Source organism: Macaca mulatta, chromosome 18, assembly GCF_049350105.2.
Source record: "Macaca mulatta isolate MMU2019108-1 chromosome 18, T2T-MMU8v2.0, whole genome shotgun sequence".
In the NCBI taxonomy this organism is placed as follows: Eukaryota; Metazoa; Chordata; class Mammalia; order Primates; family Cercopithecidae; genus Macaca; species Macaca mulatta.
Window position 1 is genome coordinate 82759162 of NC_133423.1, and position 17911 is coordinate 82777072.

Below are 17911 nucleotides of genomic sequence, written 5' to 3' on the forward strand. Positions count from 1 at the left end.
GGGACGGGACAAATCCAAAATATGGCACAAAGAGAAATATGCTGCTTGTATCAAAACCTTCAAGTATGGATCTTAATTTTAAGGACAGAGAAGATTATACCAAACTCTCACCAAGTTAAAAGTTTTCTTTTTATTTCCTTTTTAAAATTTGTACTGACCATATTTAAGACATTTGGAGAATGCTACATTTATCCAAAGTTTAAAGTGGTCCTATAGCGCATCATTCTTTGAAATTATATTCTAAATTGTTTTTTCTAGTGTGAAATTTAATTCTACTATTTTTTTTTCAAGCTTGTGCTAGCAGTCTTTAACTATTCAATACTTCACTATTCACCTGGAGAAAAGACTACCATCTGTATTGTTGATGAAATCTTTAAAAATAAATAAAGGTTAGGTCATGGAGTTATAGATTTGCAGAACTAGGAAGAATTGTCAAATGAAGACGCTGATGTCTTGAGAAATGATGGCTTGGAAAACATACCCCATAACATACAGACAGAACTGGAACCAAATCCAGGGGTTTCCAGAGTTTTTAATCCATTACCTATTTTTATAATGTGTAATAAAAAGAAATTGAGAGTCCACCTATCAGAATTCTTTCTCCTACATACTCCAAATTATAGATCCTCTCTCTCTCTCTCTCTCTGTCTATATATATGTGTGTGTGTGTTTATATGTATTTTTAATATATCTCATATATAATGTATATAGATTTTTTTCTTTCAGGAGCCTAATTTGGACTATGGTAGCTGCGTCATCTACATAGTGAGAAAATTGTTGTCAGTAAATTCGCTTAATAATTTATTTTAATTATGGCCTAAACAATGGTATAAGACAGATTGAAGGCACCATTCACAGGAAATCGCTTTAATTATCGAATTTTTTAATCCCACCTTTTGCCTTTGAAGTGATCCACTATGTGTAAACAGTTTATTAGAATTGAGTTTGAGCGATGAAGGGGAAATTCTGTTGGCCTGTTGTTGTTGTTTGAATTCAACACTGCCATCCTTTTGTTTCAGACGAGTATTTCATTTCTTCACTTTCTGTACTTTTACATTTTAGGAAATTCAGCCAGAACCTGGTTGCCCAGCTTTGGTACTTCGTGAAGTGCGTTTACTTCGGGCTGTCTGCTTACCAGATCCGTTGCGGCTACCCAACGCGAGTCCTGGGGAACTTCCTCACCAAAAGCTACAATTACGTCAACCTCTTCTTATTCCAAGGGTAGGGACGCTCTGCATTGTCACAGTCACTGATGGGGGAAGAATAGCCGTGGAAAGGCATTTTGTTTCCCACCTGAGAGGGAAGGGGGAGAGGACGAATTCAGCAGTGGGAATCATTGTGGAACTCTTACAATGCTGGCAAAGGAACATGGATGCCTCTTGAAACACCTTTCTATGTTTAATTGCCACAAGCCTGTCCGGGTGCTGTTCTACATTCATCCACATGGGTTAGGATCCTGCACAATTACTGTGGTAATATTTGAGAATGAAAACTAGGGATACATGATCTGTAAGTATTTATATGCTTCTGGGCACAACAGAACACAATATTTGGAGCCTGGACTATTCCAAATACCTTGGGAATTTCAAATTATCCTTAGAATTTTTTGTGTGCAGTAAGTTCCTCCATTGAAGAGGGGCATTCTTTCTGGCAAACACCAACCTGAATGCCATGACCTGTGTGCTCATGTAGTAAGTTAACTGCTCAAAGCACATGTGCTGTTTTATGTGACAAGTTCAGCGGTAGCATCTCCCCTCTGTTCTCTCGCAAACTAAACCACAGCGTAAAAAGTGAGGCAGTCCGTGGCACTGCTGGCTTCTCCTCAGCCCCAGACAGAAGAGGTGTTGAGTGCCCTCAGCTGCTGTGAAGCGCCGAAGGGTCGTGTTTCATACAGTGCTAGCCTGTGACTGGGCCTGATGTCTCTTCCGGGGATTGGGTTTATATTCACGTGACAGGGCTGAGGCAGCCTAGGGGAGAATTGCTGAGGGGCGATCCACACTGCTGTGAGGGCCCTGGGAGAACCCAGGTTCTCCAGGCTGGGAGACATTCTGCATCAGTCAAGAGACAAGGAAAATTCTTCAGAGCCTGGAGGAGCCCAGGCCAATCCCTTCTGAACACAAATGAACCACAGAGGCTGAGCCAAGACCATCAACTTGGTACTCCAGCAAGTCCTGCGGCTGAGGGGCCTCACACCCTGGCTCCCCACAACCTCTCCTCCTCCCTCTGCCTCCATCCGTTTGCCCTCATCTTTAACCTACCAGGTGCACCACCCCTGCTTCACTCATCCAGCAGCAGAGCCACAGTCACTCAGCACCCCATAGCCAAGAGTCTCGTAACATGAACAAATAAATAGGAAAGAAGCTGAGTCACCTTCACATATATTTAAAAGTGAGATCCCAGTTGGTTATGATAATCAGAGAAAGGGAAAAGAATGAAAAAATACAAATCCATAGATTCCACTTATAATGAAAAGCAGTTGTGTTCCAAGTTGGGTTTTACTGGAAGGGTCACCAGGAGAACTTTTTCTGAGTCATGAGGTTAAAGCAGTAAGGAACTGCTTGAGCTCCCGGGTGAGCAGGGTGGTGGGGGCCACCTACGAATGTCTCTCTGATGAGATGTGTTTCCTGCCAGGTTTCGCCTCGTGCCCTTTTTGACTGAGCTGAGGGCAGTGATGGACTGGGTGTGGACAGACACAACCTTGAGCCTGTCCAGCTGGATCTGTGTGGAGGACATCTATGCCCACATATTCATCCTAAAGTGTTGGCGGGAGTCGGAGAAGGTAAGAAACCAGGAGGTGTGCCTTATTCCTGTCTACTTCTCTTAGTTACAGGCTGGTTTTAAGATGAATGTGAGCTTCTGCTCACAATGAAGGCATGAGGCAAAACTATCTCAACCTATAAATGTCCCAGTGATTTCCAACCAACTAGAGTTGGGAATTTTAGACTTACTGCCGCCATAGTCATCAATAGCATCCAGATGTTTCTTCTTTTGGAGACATCGTATTGTAGTTATTTGTTAAAAACGGTATATTGCTTGATATATCCCAAAAACTCTTAAATGGCTCCTTTGGGAGCAGAAAAGAATGTGATGTTGTAGAGAAAAGTGGGGCTGGTGGTGGCTTGGACTCATGCTTACTTCTGACTCACTTTTTGAAGAGGTATGGACAATTTAACCTCTTTGTGCAAAGAAAATTGAAGTGCAAATATCTGCTTATTCTGCTAGGTTGAATATTAAGGTTTAAATATGTCTAGATTACTATTATTTATTGCACTTCTCAAAAGTTTAATATATGAAAGAAGAGTCAGTTGCATAAGAGCAATAGAAATACCCAACAAACATTAGCTGGGGTGGCATGAAATGTCTTTCTCTCTCATCTCAAAATACCCTCCTCAAAAAAGGCTCATCTGTGTGATTCCTGGTGTGTTCTACAGCTTTCCCTGGGAATTTCAGCGTTACAGTGATGGGGACTGTTGTACTGTGGTCTCTGTGTTTATGGGTTGTAAAAGCTACTGTAGTCATGTCCTGTACTGACTCCCAGGCCTCTCTCCTGGTTTGTAATGTGCGGCTAGTGCCTATGGGTAAATGGTAGATTATTTTTCCTTATCTTAATCTGCTGAAACGAATGGAACCCTCCTGAAGATAAATCACACTGCCACGTCGGGGAGCGGGGTTGACCCCATGTTCTGCATGTAGCTTGGCCTGAGGGGTAACGCTGAAAGGACAGAGGTCATGGAGCAGCAACACTGAAGTAAGAACACACATGCAGAACAGGAACAGCTTCAATGCCAGACAGCACAGCTCCAACTTCCCCTTGGCCATAGTCTCTAAGCAGGGGGCTTAGTGGGTCCTTCATGAATCTCTGTTAAAGCAAACAGAAGCGCCCCCAGCCTTACCGGTGCACGGGCTCCTGTAGGAGAGTGAGCGCCTGCAGCACGCACCTGCCCCTCCCCATTCCCTGAAGCCAGCGCCCAGAGGGGGCTTTTCTCATCATACAAATCTTTTTTTTTTTTTTTTTTTGAGACAGAGTCTTGCTCTGTCGCCCAGGCTGAAGTGTAGTGGCGCCATCTCAGCTCACTGCAAGCTCCGCCTCCCGGATTCACACCATTCTTCTGTCTCAGCCTCCTGAGTAGCTGGGACTATAGGCACCTGCCACCACTCCCAGCTAATTTTTTGTGTTTTTAGTAGAGACGGGGTTTCACCATGTTAGCCAGGATGGTCTCCATCTCCTGACCTCGTGATCCGCCCGCCTCAGCCTCCCAAAGTGCTGGGATTACAGGCATGAGCCACTGCGCCTGTCCCATACAAATCTTACTTTAGGACTCGAACAGCATTGTCTTTAAGAACACGTATCATTAATTAAATTAAAAATCATGGTTTTCCACCCTCCAAGGGCAGGGAAGGGTCAATTGAAAGGCACAGATTTTAAATATTCAGGAATTGAAAGTAAAGTATCTTTCTCTCGCATAATCCCTTAAAACCAGAAGGTTCATTCGGCCGGATACTTGATCCCTTGGTCCATAAGTTCATCACCAGCAACACCCACCCACAGTCTTGAAGGGAGAAGGCCGCTCAAGTCCTGTTGGCCCCTGTGGAACCACCAGGGGGTGCTGGAGCGACCTCAGGACAGTTTCACATCACTACCTAACTTCGTTTCGAGATTGGGACAAGGTTGCTATCCCCATTTCAGAGCAAACAGAGAAGATTCAGGGCCAAATCCATGTTCCCAGCACCGCAATAAGAGCACTCGCCATTCCCTAATCCCGCTGCCTGCGGGAAAGCACCCGAGCCTGAGCCTTGTCTGAACTCTCTGTTGCAGAGATACCCTCAGCCGCGGGGCCAGAAGAAGAAGAAAGTGGTGAAGTATGGCATGGGAGGAATGATCATCGTCCTGCTCATCTGCATCGTCTGGTTTCCTCTTCTCTTCATGTCTTTGATCAAATCTGTGGCTGGGGTCATCAACCAGCCCCTGGACGTCTCCGTCACAATTACCCTGGGAGGGTATCAGGTGATCTCTGTGCACACCCCGCCTACCAGAGCCTTGCCCCAAGCCACACTCCTTTATGATAGATGCCTGTAGGGTATTTAGTTATGAGCTGCCAACCCCACTGTCCTATCTGTATTCTGACTGCTCAGCAAACACGTGATGTATGAAATGAGGTGCCAAAGACATTGAGAGACTAGTTCCCCTCTGGTCTTGAGCACGGGAATAATCCCTCCAAAAAGAGATCTCGGATGCCGTTTGTCATGGGATAAACATATCCTACATAAATGGGCTAATATCCTACATAAATGTTTTTCTTTTGACTCAGGATGGAGAGAAGAGCTGGGGAATATTGACAACACTGTTCTCTTTGTTTTCCAGCCTATTTTCACAATGAGTGCCCAACAAAGCCAGTTAAAAGTTATGGACCAGCAGAACTTTAATAAATTTATACAAGCTTTTTCTAGGGACACCGTAAGTAAATCCCTATAGTAGATTTCTGTGAAGACCTCTCATCTAGGGGAGCTCACTCGTTGTCATTTAATGCTTTTCCATGCCTGAGGTGGTGGGAAGAAGGACTTTTCAGGGTTGATCAGTTACATACAGCATATTCACTTTGATAATCTAAGAAGTTATGTCTATGTCATGAGTGGTAATAAACATTTAAATATTGATCTATTTTAAAAACTGTTCAACTTTTTAAACTGTGGTATATATTCATCTCTTGACTAGTAGGCGTACTCTGGGAATCTGTCCTAAGAAGTCATTCAAAATATGAGAAAGCTCTATCTAGGCACTGGCTTATGAGTGCATTCTCTGTATTAGCAGAACTGGAGGCAATTTGCGGCTCAGCAAACAGGAGCTGGTTGAGGAAATTAAGGCAGATGTATTAAATGAATTCAATTAGCACTGCATACCCTAGAGTGGTCATAATGGGAGAAAGAGCTTCTACTTTCCATTTTATTTACGTGCCATGTTGTCCAAAGATTTTCTAAGCAACTTATTTTGTAATTAAAAAATTCATTACAGAGACTATAAATGACATGACAATTTCTCAAGCTAAAACATAAATTTTAAAAAGGCTATTATTTTTTAAATTACAAAAAATAAGAAATACGTCCCCTAAAACTTAAAACAATGATGATGTTCTGGTAGCAGGATGATGGCTGATGTTATTCTCTTGTCTATATTCCACACTTTTAATAATATTACATAATCCTCATCTTTTTTTTTTTTTTTTTTTTTTTTTTTGAGACGGAGTCTCGCTCTGTCGCCCAGGCTGGAGTGCACTGGCCGGATCTCAGCTCACTGCAAGCTCCGCCTCCCGGGATTACGCCATTCTCCTGCCTCAGCCTCCCGAGTAGCTGGGACTACAGGCGCCCGCCACCTCGCCCGGCTAAGTTTTTGTATTTTTTTTTAGTAGAGACGGGGTTTCACTGTGTCAGCCAGGATGGTCTCGATCTCCTGACCTCGTGATCCGCCCGTCTCGGCCTCCCAAAGTGCTGGGATTACAGGCTTGAGCCACCGCGCCCGGCCAATCCTCATCATTAAAATTTGTCTTACAAATAGTTTTTTTAATTGAAGAGAGTGAATAGGAAGGAGACGCTTCTCTCTTCTGTAAATTGTCACCTATAATGCACACGGTCAACACTAATCTGGAACAATGAGCAGTTCTTCAGAGAGGGTTGGGATGTCCTGAGCAGATTAAGTTTGGTCTCCCTCATGAGAGGGACATTCCCCGATAGGTGATAAATTTCCTTTTTAGTGGAAAGGAAAAATGACACTAAATTATCTGTTTTTCCTTTATCATTTAACTGGAATGATTCCACAGCTGTATTGATGGTAGCAACTGCTGGGATTGGGTAATGTAACTGGAAACTGGCCAGACCTGTGGGTAAGGAAGCCAAAGTAGTGCGATGGAACACTCAAGACCATCCATTATAAAAATATTCCCTTCAAAGGGAGAAACCTTTTCCATACTGCCGGTTAAAAGGAAGAGTAACTGCTTTCTTTATACAGCATGATGCATATAATCTATTTATGCATGTGCATTTGTGCACATACAGGGTGCTATGCAATTTCTGGAAAATTATGAAAAAGAAGACATAACAGTAGCAGAACTGGAAGGAAACTCAAATTCTTTGTGGACCATCAGCCCACCCAGTAAGCAGAAAATGATACACGAACTCCTGGACCCCAATAGTAGCTTCTCTGTTGTTTTTTCATGGAGTATTCAGAGGTAGTTACTGTATTTCCATGCATAATTTATCCCTTCCCCCAGTCTAAACATGGAGTTGGGGGATGGAGGGTGTGGTGGGATGGAAGAATGGAAACTTTAGATTAATGTGGATCTTGCTTTGTCATTACAGCCTTGGGAACTTACCTTCAATGCCAAAGCTAACATTTTTGTTTATTAAATAATGACTTGCGTAGGAATCACTAACCAGACTAAGAACTTCTTAGTTTTCCTTTTTTGTTGTTTTTAGCTAACTTTAGTTTTTTGGTTTTGGGGTTTGTTGTTGTTGTTTATTTTTGCATTTAAAAATCCATTGTATTTTATTACCTTAATGTACAATTGGTGAAACAACACTTAAATTTCAAATGTTTCTTACTATAATGCAAAAGAGTATTACTCTGAACACCTCCCTCATGCATCACTTACATCACTATTATAAATCTACCACAGGGACCCTCTCCACTTAGATTTTCCTCATGCATCTTACATTTCACTGTCCATAATCTTCCGTGGAAAAGGAAGTGAACGATGCCCACTGGAGACAGAAAGCCTAGCTCTAATGCAGCGAGAACTGACCATGTGCTTTCACATAAACACTAAGAAATGAAGGCAGAGCATCAAGTGATTTGAAAGTTGATTTAAATTAATATGTGGTTTTTAGAAAATCTAAACTTTTTTCAATGCAAAAAAAAATTTGAATGTAACTATTAATCTCCAAAAAATCAATATCCTGCTCCTTTTAAACTGAAATCCAAATAAATTTCGTATTTTAATGTTGGATTATTCTAGATAATAACTTTAGTTTTTAAAGAGAGGCTGGCAGTGAGTTCTGTGAGCAAGAAAGAGAGGTAGAGAGAAGAGAGGCAAGGTGATGATTTACAAAATGAAACAGTCTGGGTGAATTTTACAACTTCCACGAAAGGCTGAAGTTTGGTCTTAATGATAAAGAAATTTCAGGCCGATTGCGGTGGCTCACACCTGTAATCCTGTCACTTTGGGAGACCGAGGTGGGCAGATCACTTGAGGCCAGGAGTTTGAGACCAGCCTGGCCAACATGGCGAAACTCCGTCTTTACTAAAAATACAAAAATTAGCCAGAAGGTAGTAGCACACACCTGTAATCCCAGCTACTCAGGAGGCTGAGGCAGGAGAATTGCTGGAACCAGGGAGGCAGAGGTTGCAGTGAGCTGAGATCATGCCACTGCACTCCAGCCTGAGTGACAGAGCAAGATTTCGTCTCAAAAAAAAAAATAAAAGAAAAGAAAGAAAGAAAAAGAAATCGCAGCCTCCTCTGGAGGCCCAGATTATCACTTGCATTCCACCGATACTGGGGAAGCCCTGCCTGACCCGCTTCCCAAGTGTGAGATGCGAGGGCAGCTCGGCTGTCTCCGAAGGGAGAGACTTCCTGAGAGTTCTCTCTGCCCAGCCCGAGCCAGTGGCCAGCACGTGGCCCCTGCTTTGTTTTTCCTTGTGTTGGTAGAAAGCGCATATCTTAGCAGAAGTTCTCACATCCAAATACTGCATCCAAAGCCCAATAGTTTAGTGATGCAGTTTTGGGAACCTCAACATAATACACCAGTTGATTAACTTAGTTCTTTCATCACAGTTTTGAGATTTAGAACCCTAAGCAAGCTTATTTGGGCAGGCAAATAGTAGGTTCATTTGGGTCCATGAGACTGACTTGTTAGAATTAAGAAAGAAACATGACAGTTACAGAAAAATGCCTTCTAGCATCTAAAATTTACAAGGAAATAGTGTTAAAAAATTCAAAGTGGGGCTGTTCAGAATGTAAAGAACTCTGTCAATCTCATTTTCTCCTTTTCAGTGTCCCAAATTCATGTCCAACTCTGTATAAATTACCAAAAATTTACTTTCTAGCCTTTTCTTTAAAGAGCTACCAAAAAAATAGAAACCAACAAAACAATTAAAATTCAATTTCTGACTGAATATTCTTTTTAACACATGGAGTCTGTTTATCATCGTGGAGACTAACATCATTGGGTTGATAAAAGAATATTTTATAAACTCATATTAAAACATCAAGATGGGTTCTCTTTTGATCAGCAGGTTCCTCCTCTTTCTCACCTTCGACTCTGTTTTAAAAGTGTTCATGGCCTCCTTGGGCTCTATTAACTCAATTGTCTAAGAAGCTGAGCATTGAGGTGAAGTGGACTGAAAGGGTCGGGATTGACAATTGTGCACCCAATGAAAGCATGGTGACATTAATCAAATTAAGAGTTAAATATGTTGTAAATCTCTTTTCCAGACTTCTGAATAATCATTGACATTAGCTTTTTTTTTCTTTGCAGAAACTTAAGTCTGGGTGCAAAATCGGAAATAGCAACAGATAAGCTTTCTTTTCCTCTTAAAAATATTACTCGAAAGAATATCGCTAAAATGATAGCGGGCAACAGCACAGAAAGTTCAAAAACACCAGTGTAAGTTTATTTTTCTTACTAATAGAGCTTTGTTAGGTATATGCAGCTGATCCAAAATGTCCATCTACAGATTCATGTGTATGAGGAATGCAACTTCATTCTTTGGTAACACAAAGTTAATTTCTATTTGGAGGCCCCATTTTGCAAGATTAAAGAAACTTAATCTCAGCTGTGGAGTTTTCTGTCCACTGTCCCCAGGGTTATGTCTATGTTCTGAATGAGGGTTTGGGCCAGGCACGGTGGCTTATTCCTATAATCGCAGCATTTTGGGAGGCTGAGACAGGTGGATGCCCTGAGGTCAGGAGTTCAAGACCAGCCTGACCAACATGGTGAAACCCTGTCTCTACTGAAAATACAAAGATTAGCTAAGCGTGGTGGTGCACACCTATGATCCCAACTACTCGGGAGGCTGAGGCATGAGAATCGCTTGAACCCTTGAGGCAGAAGTTGCAGTGATCCAAGATCGAGCCACTGCACTCCAGCCTGGGCAACAGAGCGAGACTCCATCTGAAAAATAAATAAACAAATAAATAATAAAAAACGAATGAATGAGGGTTTGTATGGTGCCAGGCTCCAGGAAGCTCGTCAGTGCATGGAAAGTGCTGGCCTGCTGGGCTTCCATTGAGAGAGACATTATTCTTCCAGGTCTGTCTTCAGTCTGCAGAGTAGCTGTCTCCCTCAGCTATTGGGACCCATTCTGAGGCACACTAGAAATCATCATGCTGATTCTCATGCAATTTGGAGGTGTGGGGGCTCCGGCAGGTCCACCTGGGTTCACCTGATCCAATATAATATGTGCCCAGTGGTACCTCATTCGCCCCTGGGGGTACTGGGCTCTTGGTGCCTCTAAGGGCCCTATTCAGGAATGCGACATGGGACTGCACTAAAATGACCCAAGCCTCTTGTCATTCGTGTCTGCCACCTGATCGTGGGCACCCACTTTACTCGTTCACCCTCAGTGGAAGGAGGTGGGCTCAAGGTTCCTTCTTAGGGAGCCACTAGTGTCAAGCACATTCTCCTCCCACTCTCTGTCCACCTGGCCCAAAAAGTATTGATCTCATCTCTGGATGACAAACCTTGCTCTTATCTGACCATAATCACCAAAAGCCAGGCAAAGACCCCGTGAGACCCTTTTCTACTATTATTCCTGCCCCTGGGTCTCTGAATGGGGGTGGAGCATACAGGGTTAAGGAGTACAAAGGGTAAAAGGAAATTTGGGGAAAAAAATTATATATCTCAAAATATTATCCTGCCACTTAAGTACTCCACTTCCAACAGATGCAAGCTGAGATGTTTAGATTCTAATATTTGAACTAGCAAGAAAAAAATGATACGGATCTAAAACTGCTAAACATAATAGTTCAGGCATCCACCAGTGATGCCCCCAGTTTTGTCTTTCAGACTGCCCTGGCCCCATTGTAATGCATGGAATATACAGATCACCAGGGTGCAGGCCTTAGAAGTATTCCCAGACTGAGATATGTTTTGCAACTCACTAAAGTTGAAGGGCCCTTGGAGATTGTCAGATCCTTTCCCATCACTTCCCAGATGAGAAGGCGTGTCTACTCAAGAATGTATTCAAGGCACTGGGCTTGTGGGAGGCAGAGGTCACTCGAGGTCCAGGCCACCATCTCTCTTCACTTCTCACTCCCCTCTAGATCAGTTCATGTAGTCTACTTGTGTATTAGTCCATTCTCATACTGCTAATAAAGACTTACCTGAGATTGGGTAATTTACAAAGGAAAGAGGTTGAATTGACTCACAGTTCCACATGGCTGGGGAGGCCACACAATCATGGCGGAAGGCAAAGGAGGAGCAAAGGCACATCTTACATGGCGGTGGGCAAGGGAGCGTGTGCAGGGGAACTGACCTTTATAAAACCATCAGATTTCATGAGACTTATTCACTATCACGAGAACAGCATGATGACGGAGGAAAACCTGCCCCCATCATCCAGTTGTCTCCCACCAGTCCCTGCCATGACACGTGGGGATTATGGGAGCTACAGTTCAAGATGATATTTGGGTGGGGACACAGTCAAACCATATCAGCCTGATTATAGATATGTTTGAAAATCTAAAAATTAAAATACAAAGTGTGCTCAATGGTATGGATAAGAATTAGAGGATCCTAGTAAGAAAGAGTGCCCCTTAGCTTCAGAAACAAGCTGCAGAATTTAGAAAAGGCCTGTGGCTGTTTGTAAGCCAGCACCGAGCTTGTTGTACAGACTTACTTGCAGATCCAGATAAAGCTCAGTGAATTTGCTCCACATCAGAGAGTTTTGATTGTAATAGGAACCCATAAATTATGATGTCTACACATTGTACAGATATATGAAATTTTCACCATTATTTGGTGATACAAGGTCAACAATAACAATAAAAAATCAATTTTAGTGGGTAAAACAATTAAAATGTAATTATATCTTTTTTTTTCTTAATGTACAGGACCATAGAAAAGATTTATCCATATTATGTGAAAGCACCTAGTGATTCTAACTCAAAACCTATAAAGCAACTTTTATCTGGTAAGAATGAGAAAAATTTGTTTCAGAATTGTTTTCAATCCTAGTTTTATTCAATTTCAACAGTGTGTGTTTGGGCCTTCATCAAACTGCTTTTTAGTTATCTCTTCCTGTGTGACAAGACATATAAAACCTCTGCCTGCCTTCACTAGCCCAAAGGAGTCACTCATTCAGTTGGGACCCACATTCTTCATTTTCTCTTTTTCATTGATATGAAACTTGATTGACTTAAATTCACAGCAAGTTTCTTATAGTACTGATTCATCAGATTATAGACTTGTTTCTATTAGCAGCCAGATTACTGACAGGAAACTGCCTCATGCATTGTTAAATATGTCTGCCCCTCACAATAAGAACAATAAAAAGATAGCATGAAATGCACTTGATTCCGCCCAAGGATTAGTAAGTATCTCTAGAGGCACTTTAGTGATTTAATTTTCCCAATATAACTTGGATGGTATAAATTCATGTTTCTGGATTCTATTAATTATCAAGAATTGCTTGATTCCATGACTTGAACCAGAAGCAGATGTATAGATCTGGACAACGTGGAAAACCAGTGCAGTTATCTGGCACACATTCATTCATTCTCCAACATGGGCCGTTAACTATGTAGTAGGCAATAGGCCAGGCACTGGAGCCTGGGCTCCGTGCCGCTGTGTTTAGCTAGAAAGACGCAGACATAAGTGAAGAGTTGGAAAGCCACACAGAGATTGGCCTGGTAGAGGCCCAGTGGAGGGCCCTGGGGATGGGCAAAAGGCCAGGCTCCATATCACACATGTTTCTTCCTCAGCAGTAAATAAGTATCTCTTGCAAGGTATTTGCAAGACGCATTAAGAAATTTGCTATTTCCCTTTCAGTCAGAAATAGTTGTAGAAATGTTTCATCTGGGCATGCAGATTGCTCAACAATCAGTCATTCCCCATGAAATAATTCTGTCCCTCCACAAGCTCTTCCCGAGGTGACTCTGTGCTGCAGGTTCCTGTGTTTCCTCCTTACAGCTGTCTCCCGACTTCAGAACCAACATTCCTCCTGTTCCTGTGTGTTCTGCATGGTTCGCCTTCTTCCTTGATAAGGACTTTGGCTCTAGCAGGATCATACTGTGCCTTACTCTTCTTCATTGATTCATCCTTCCATGCCATAGACATTTTTTGTCAAGTACCATTCTTGGATTCCTACCATCTAGGACAAGCTTGTCCAACCCGCATCCCATGGGCTGCCTGTGACCCAGGACAGTGTTGAATATGGCCCAACACAAATCCGTAAACTTTCTTAAAACATTATGAGATTTGTTTGTATGATTTTTTTTTTAGCTCATAAGCTATCCTTGGTGTTAGTATATTTCCTGCATGACCCAAGGCAATTCTTCTTCTTCCAGTGTGGCCCAAGGAAGCCAAAAGATTGGACACCCATGATCTAGGAATTCAGTATGAAATGATGCTGATGTGGCTCCCACCGTCACAGAGTTTAGTTTATAGTCACCACCATGTTTCTCAGGGGAAGCACCAGTATTGTTGGCAGGAGTGGAATCTTCTTAAAAAGACCTATGCAATGTCACTACAGGCTTTTTACTGTATCTTTTACAACTGGTTTGCATTCACCCTGAACTCCAATAAAAGTAATCATTGACCCGACATTATGGTTCTCAGAGATTTGCTGAGCTGTGTCCCATCACCCTGCCTGAAATGAGCTTCCCTCCTCACCCAACTTCACCTATTGAAGTTCTCACTTGGCAAATCTCAGCTCGGAAGTTATCTGCTCTGTGAGGCACCCATGGAGCATACTATCCAGAAGTGGTGTCTCTAAGCCAACAGACCTTGTCAATGCTGGTCCTATGGTGGCTGTCATGTGCTCATAAATTGTGCTCATGTACATAGTCTTTTCCCATGGAGATAAGTAACAATGTTATATGCAATTTTGGAGCCCTTTAGCACTTAATTGAGTGCCTTCCTCCCATGAGACATTCAACAGATGCTGCTAATATGAATGGACTGGTTGATTCAATCACAAGTCAGCGATGTGGGTTTTTAAGTGTCTACAGAGTCATTTGGGATTACCAGCTCAGCCGCTCAGGTGGTGGATCCTCCACTTTTGCCCTGTGGTTTTGCTGCCATGCCCATGTAGCAACAGCAGCTGACCTCTCTCACTGAAAAGGAAAAATCACTGAGATACCCAGACCCACTCTTCCTTGTCCATTCCCACTTTTAGCATGTCCATGCATCCTTTTCATCCTGGAACCGTAGGCTACAGTTAGTAACCAGATTTTGCCATCTGAAAACATTTTTGCATTAAATCCTAAAATTCTCATGCTGACTTGATTTTGTGTTTCTACCCTTCCAGAAAATAATTTCATGGATATAACCATCATTTTGTCCAGAGACAATACAACTAAATTTAACAGTGAGTGGTGGGTTCTCAACCTGACTGGAAACAGAATATACAATCCGAACTCTCAGGCCCTGGAACTGGTGGTCTTCAATGACAAAGTCAGTCCCCCAAGTCTGGGGTTCCTGGCTGGTTATGGGTAAGGACTCATTGAACACTTCACAGTTACAAGAGTCTACTTCTGTATCATATAAAGTTGAGAGTGGGAAACCTTTTGTCTTCTTAGAATTCACTAATTTTAGAGCTGCAATATTAAAATGCACACGTCCTTGGCCCTTCATTTCAAAAAATTAGGCACCAGAGTCCCAAAGAGATCAAAATGCCCAGTGTGACTCACACAGCCCAGGCATATGGCTTCTTTACTCCACGTCTTCCTGTTATGGCACAGTTTAATGCAATCCAGTGTTTACATTTAGAAACTGGCATAGAAATGCCACTTTTCTGCTTAGATTTCCTTCTAATCCTTAGCAGATTGATCTATCAGACATCCCACTTTTGAACTTCTGAACCATCGCATCATGTTCTGATGCTTAAATCCTAGGACACGCACATCCCCACAAGACACAAATATAAAATATTATATTTCTCAAAGTTAGCCTCATAAGAAATGATTTTCACCCAGAATTTTATAAAAAATTAATCTGAGAGACAGTATCTGAGAGACAGCATTGCTAAAAAGAAAGGAGCCTGCCACAGAAAATCATATATAATCACATTTCTACCAAATATATGATTTATGCATTTAATGTATGCAATAAAACAACCTAAAATCCATACATTAAACGGTTAGCATTGATTATTTACAGAATGTGAGATTGCAAAGGACTTTTATTTTTCAAGTCTAACAGTTCTGTAATACATAATTCTATTTTCTATTTATAATAATTCTATTATAAAAAGTCAACTTTTTAACCAAAGGGAAAAAATGTGAGATTTGATATGCTTATTTCTTCTATGGAATTTGAGACAAAATAATATTTTTTTCTTTTAGACATGCTTTATTAACTATATTTAACTGCTATATGCAATTTCTACTTACTGTTTTTTTTCAGTATTATGGGATTATATGCTTCCGTTGTGCTTGTGATTGGGAAATTTGTCCGAGAATTCTTCAGTGGGATTTCTCACTCCATCATGTTTGAAGAGCTTCCAAATGTGGATCGAATTTTGAAGTTGTGCACAGATATTTTTTTAGTTCGAGAGACAGGAGAACTGGAACTAGAAGAAGATCTCTATGCCAAATTAATATTCCTGTATCGCTCACCAGAGACAATGATCAAATGGACTAGAGAAAAAACAAATTGAAACCTTAGAACACAGACTGCAAATAATGTTAACATTTGAATTTTTTTTAAAAGCACAATATTCTCATAAGAGCTAAGCATTTCTAGTTCAATGGAAATGATTTGTTTCTCTTCTGACAGGTAGACAAAAGGAGCTGACATCCTTTTGCAGTAAAAGCTACCTTGCAAGTTAAGGCACTGTTGAAAATGTTATTTGTAACTCCATTTCTCTGAAATCAGGGCTACTTGCTTTATGTTTTAGTCAACAGTGTCTTGCATTCTGATTGACCATGTGAAGGAATCATGTATGGGCCCCGTCCCTAAGAGAAACAGAAGAGGAGTCAGAAGGAAAGATACCTGTGTTTTCCTCTGTGGGCCCGTGCCCTTCCTTGGAGAGATGCTACAATGCAATATACAGAGCTCCATCCCCACTGGGGAAGCTGCTGTGATGAGACTAGATGAGCCTTCAACACACTCAGAATATGCAACAGCAATAGGGAGCAGACAGCTCCTACCTGTGTTTCTAGGGGCAAAAGAGAGGGAACTAATTGCCCATGAAGATGCCAGTGGAAGGATCAGCCTCATTCTAAGCAAAAACATAACATTAGTGATACTCTTACTGCCTTATCTTAACCGAGGACTAATAAGATACCTTTCCATTAAACACCAGTGACTTCTCAGGAAAAAAAAACAAAAAACAAAAAAAAAAACAGCAAAACAAATGGTGTGGACACCTGCTTTGTTGTGGTCCAGCAGTGACCGGCTTCAATGAGGGGAACCATTCTGGAGGGCTGCGGTCTCCTGTGCAAACTGACGTGAGGCAGAAGAGTAAAAAGGCCAGCCCAGTGGGACCTGGAATACTTTGTAACTCTTTAATAACTGAGGTCAGGACCGCTCTTCTGCCTTCCCTGTCCCTCAATGTGCTTTTTCCCATTTCCATGATTTAAGGCAATGGTTTTTCCAGTATGTGACATTTTCCTTCCTGTTTTTCAGGTATATCAAAGAGTTTACATATTCCAATTCACATTTTTACATCTGAGACGGGTTTTTTAAGTTCATAATTATGAAAGAAATATGTATATTGAGCTTGGGGAAATAAAAATGGCCTTTTCTTAAATTATTATTATTGGTAATACAACCTCTTCATTAAATAACAATGTAGCATGAAAAATTTATGATTGAAATGTAGTTTTCATTACATACTAAGATACAGTTTCTGAGAAGAATCATTGAATGGACTAGAATATGTCAAAAATTGATCCTGTGTAGTTTGGGTTCAGGGCTGACTTAAAATAAAGCACATCCTGCAAAGTCATTTTAAGAATACTCCTTATTTTGCTTTTTTGCATGAAATAGAAAACGGATTGTTTTGATACAGTGTACAGTTTTTTTTTTAATCAACTGAAATAAGAATCCACTTCTTGCTGGTTTTGTTTTGTTTTGTTTTCCTCATATAAACAGAAAACAACTAATAAATAATTTCCAAAAAGGAAACTATTACAGTGAATATGGAGCTTTAAAAAAGTAGCAGACTTCAAATGATGTTGTGTCTTGTACAGAATTAATTAGTGCATATTTATTCTTACACGGCGAAAGCTAGCACGCTTCCCCCTGCGGAGATAAACTGCTTCCGTCACTGCAACAATAAACTCAAACCACTTAGTGGAACTCTTGCACGAAGGTCTAATTTCCCAACAGCAGAAAGAATCATGGTGCATATCTGGTTGTGAGTTCTTTCTTTTTAAAAAAAAAAAAAAGTCAACAAGGAATTTCCAGAAAGCAAATTGTAGCTCATGTAGAAAAGATGAGGCATAGGAAAATGCTCATGAGAAGAAAACGTACAGATTAGAGGATACCAGAATTGAAATATTCCTCAAGAAAACAATTTCCAGGGTGTAAGGCAAAAGCCTCCAGATGTGTTAAGAGAGGAACATATTGCAGGAAAGAGTGCTGGCCGAAGAAGGCATTCCTTCCCGAACTGCGTGTGCGGACTGGAAATCACACAGAGAATGCCAGAGCCTGGCTTCTGGTCCTGGCCCAGCCACTGTGGGGCTGGGAGACCTGG

General features: G+C 41.5%; 1 protein-coding gene across 4 annotated transcripts in view; it reads left to right on the plus strand.

The window, feature by feature from the left end:
* PIEZO2 (piezo type mechanosensitive ion channel component 2) overlaps positions 1-17161 on the plus strand; it is a 471722-nt gene extending 454561 nt beyond the window's left edge. For 3 of the 4 annotated variants that reach the window (XM_028838161.2, XM_077975335.1, XM_028838162.2), the window contains 9 exons: positions 1063-1221; positions 2632-2779; positions 4817-5005; positions 5363-5455; positions 7048-7220; positions 9526-9654; positions 12102-12181; positions 14519-14702; positions 15616-17161. In XM_028838161.2, coding sequence (XP_028693994.2) covers positions 1063-1221; positions 2632-2779; positions 4817-5005; positions 5363-5455; positions 7048-7220; positions 9526-9654; positions 12102-12181; positions 14519-14702; positions 15616-15868 — 1408 coding nt within the window. In that variant the 3' untranslated portion in view covers positions 15869-17161. The remainder of the gene's footprint in view (positions 1-1062; positions 1222-2631; positions 2780-4816; positions 5006-5362; positions 5456-7047; positions 7221-9525; positions 9655-12101; positions 12182-14518; positions 14703-15615) is intronic. The other variant, XM_077975334.1, reaches the window with a different exon arrangement.
* Positions 17162-17911: the final 750 nt, after the last annotated feature.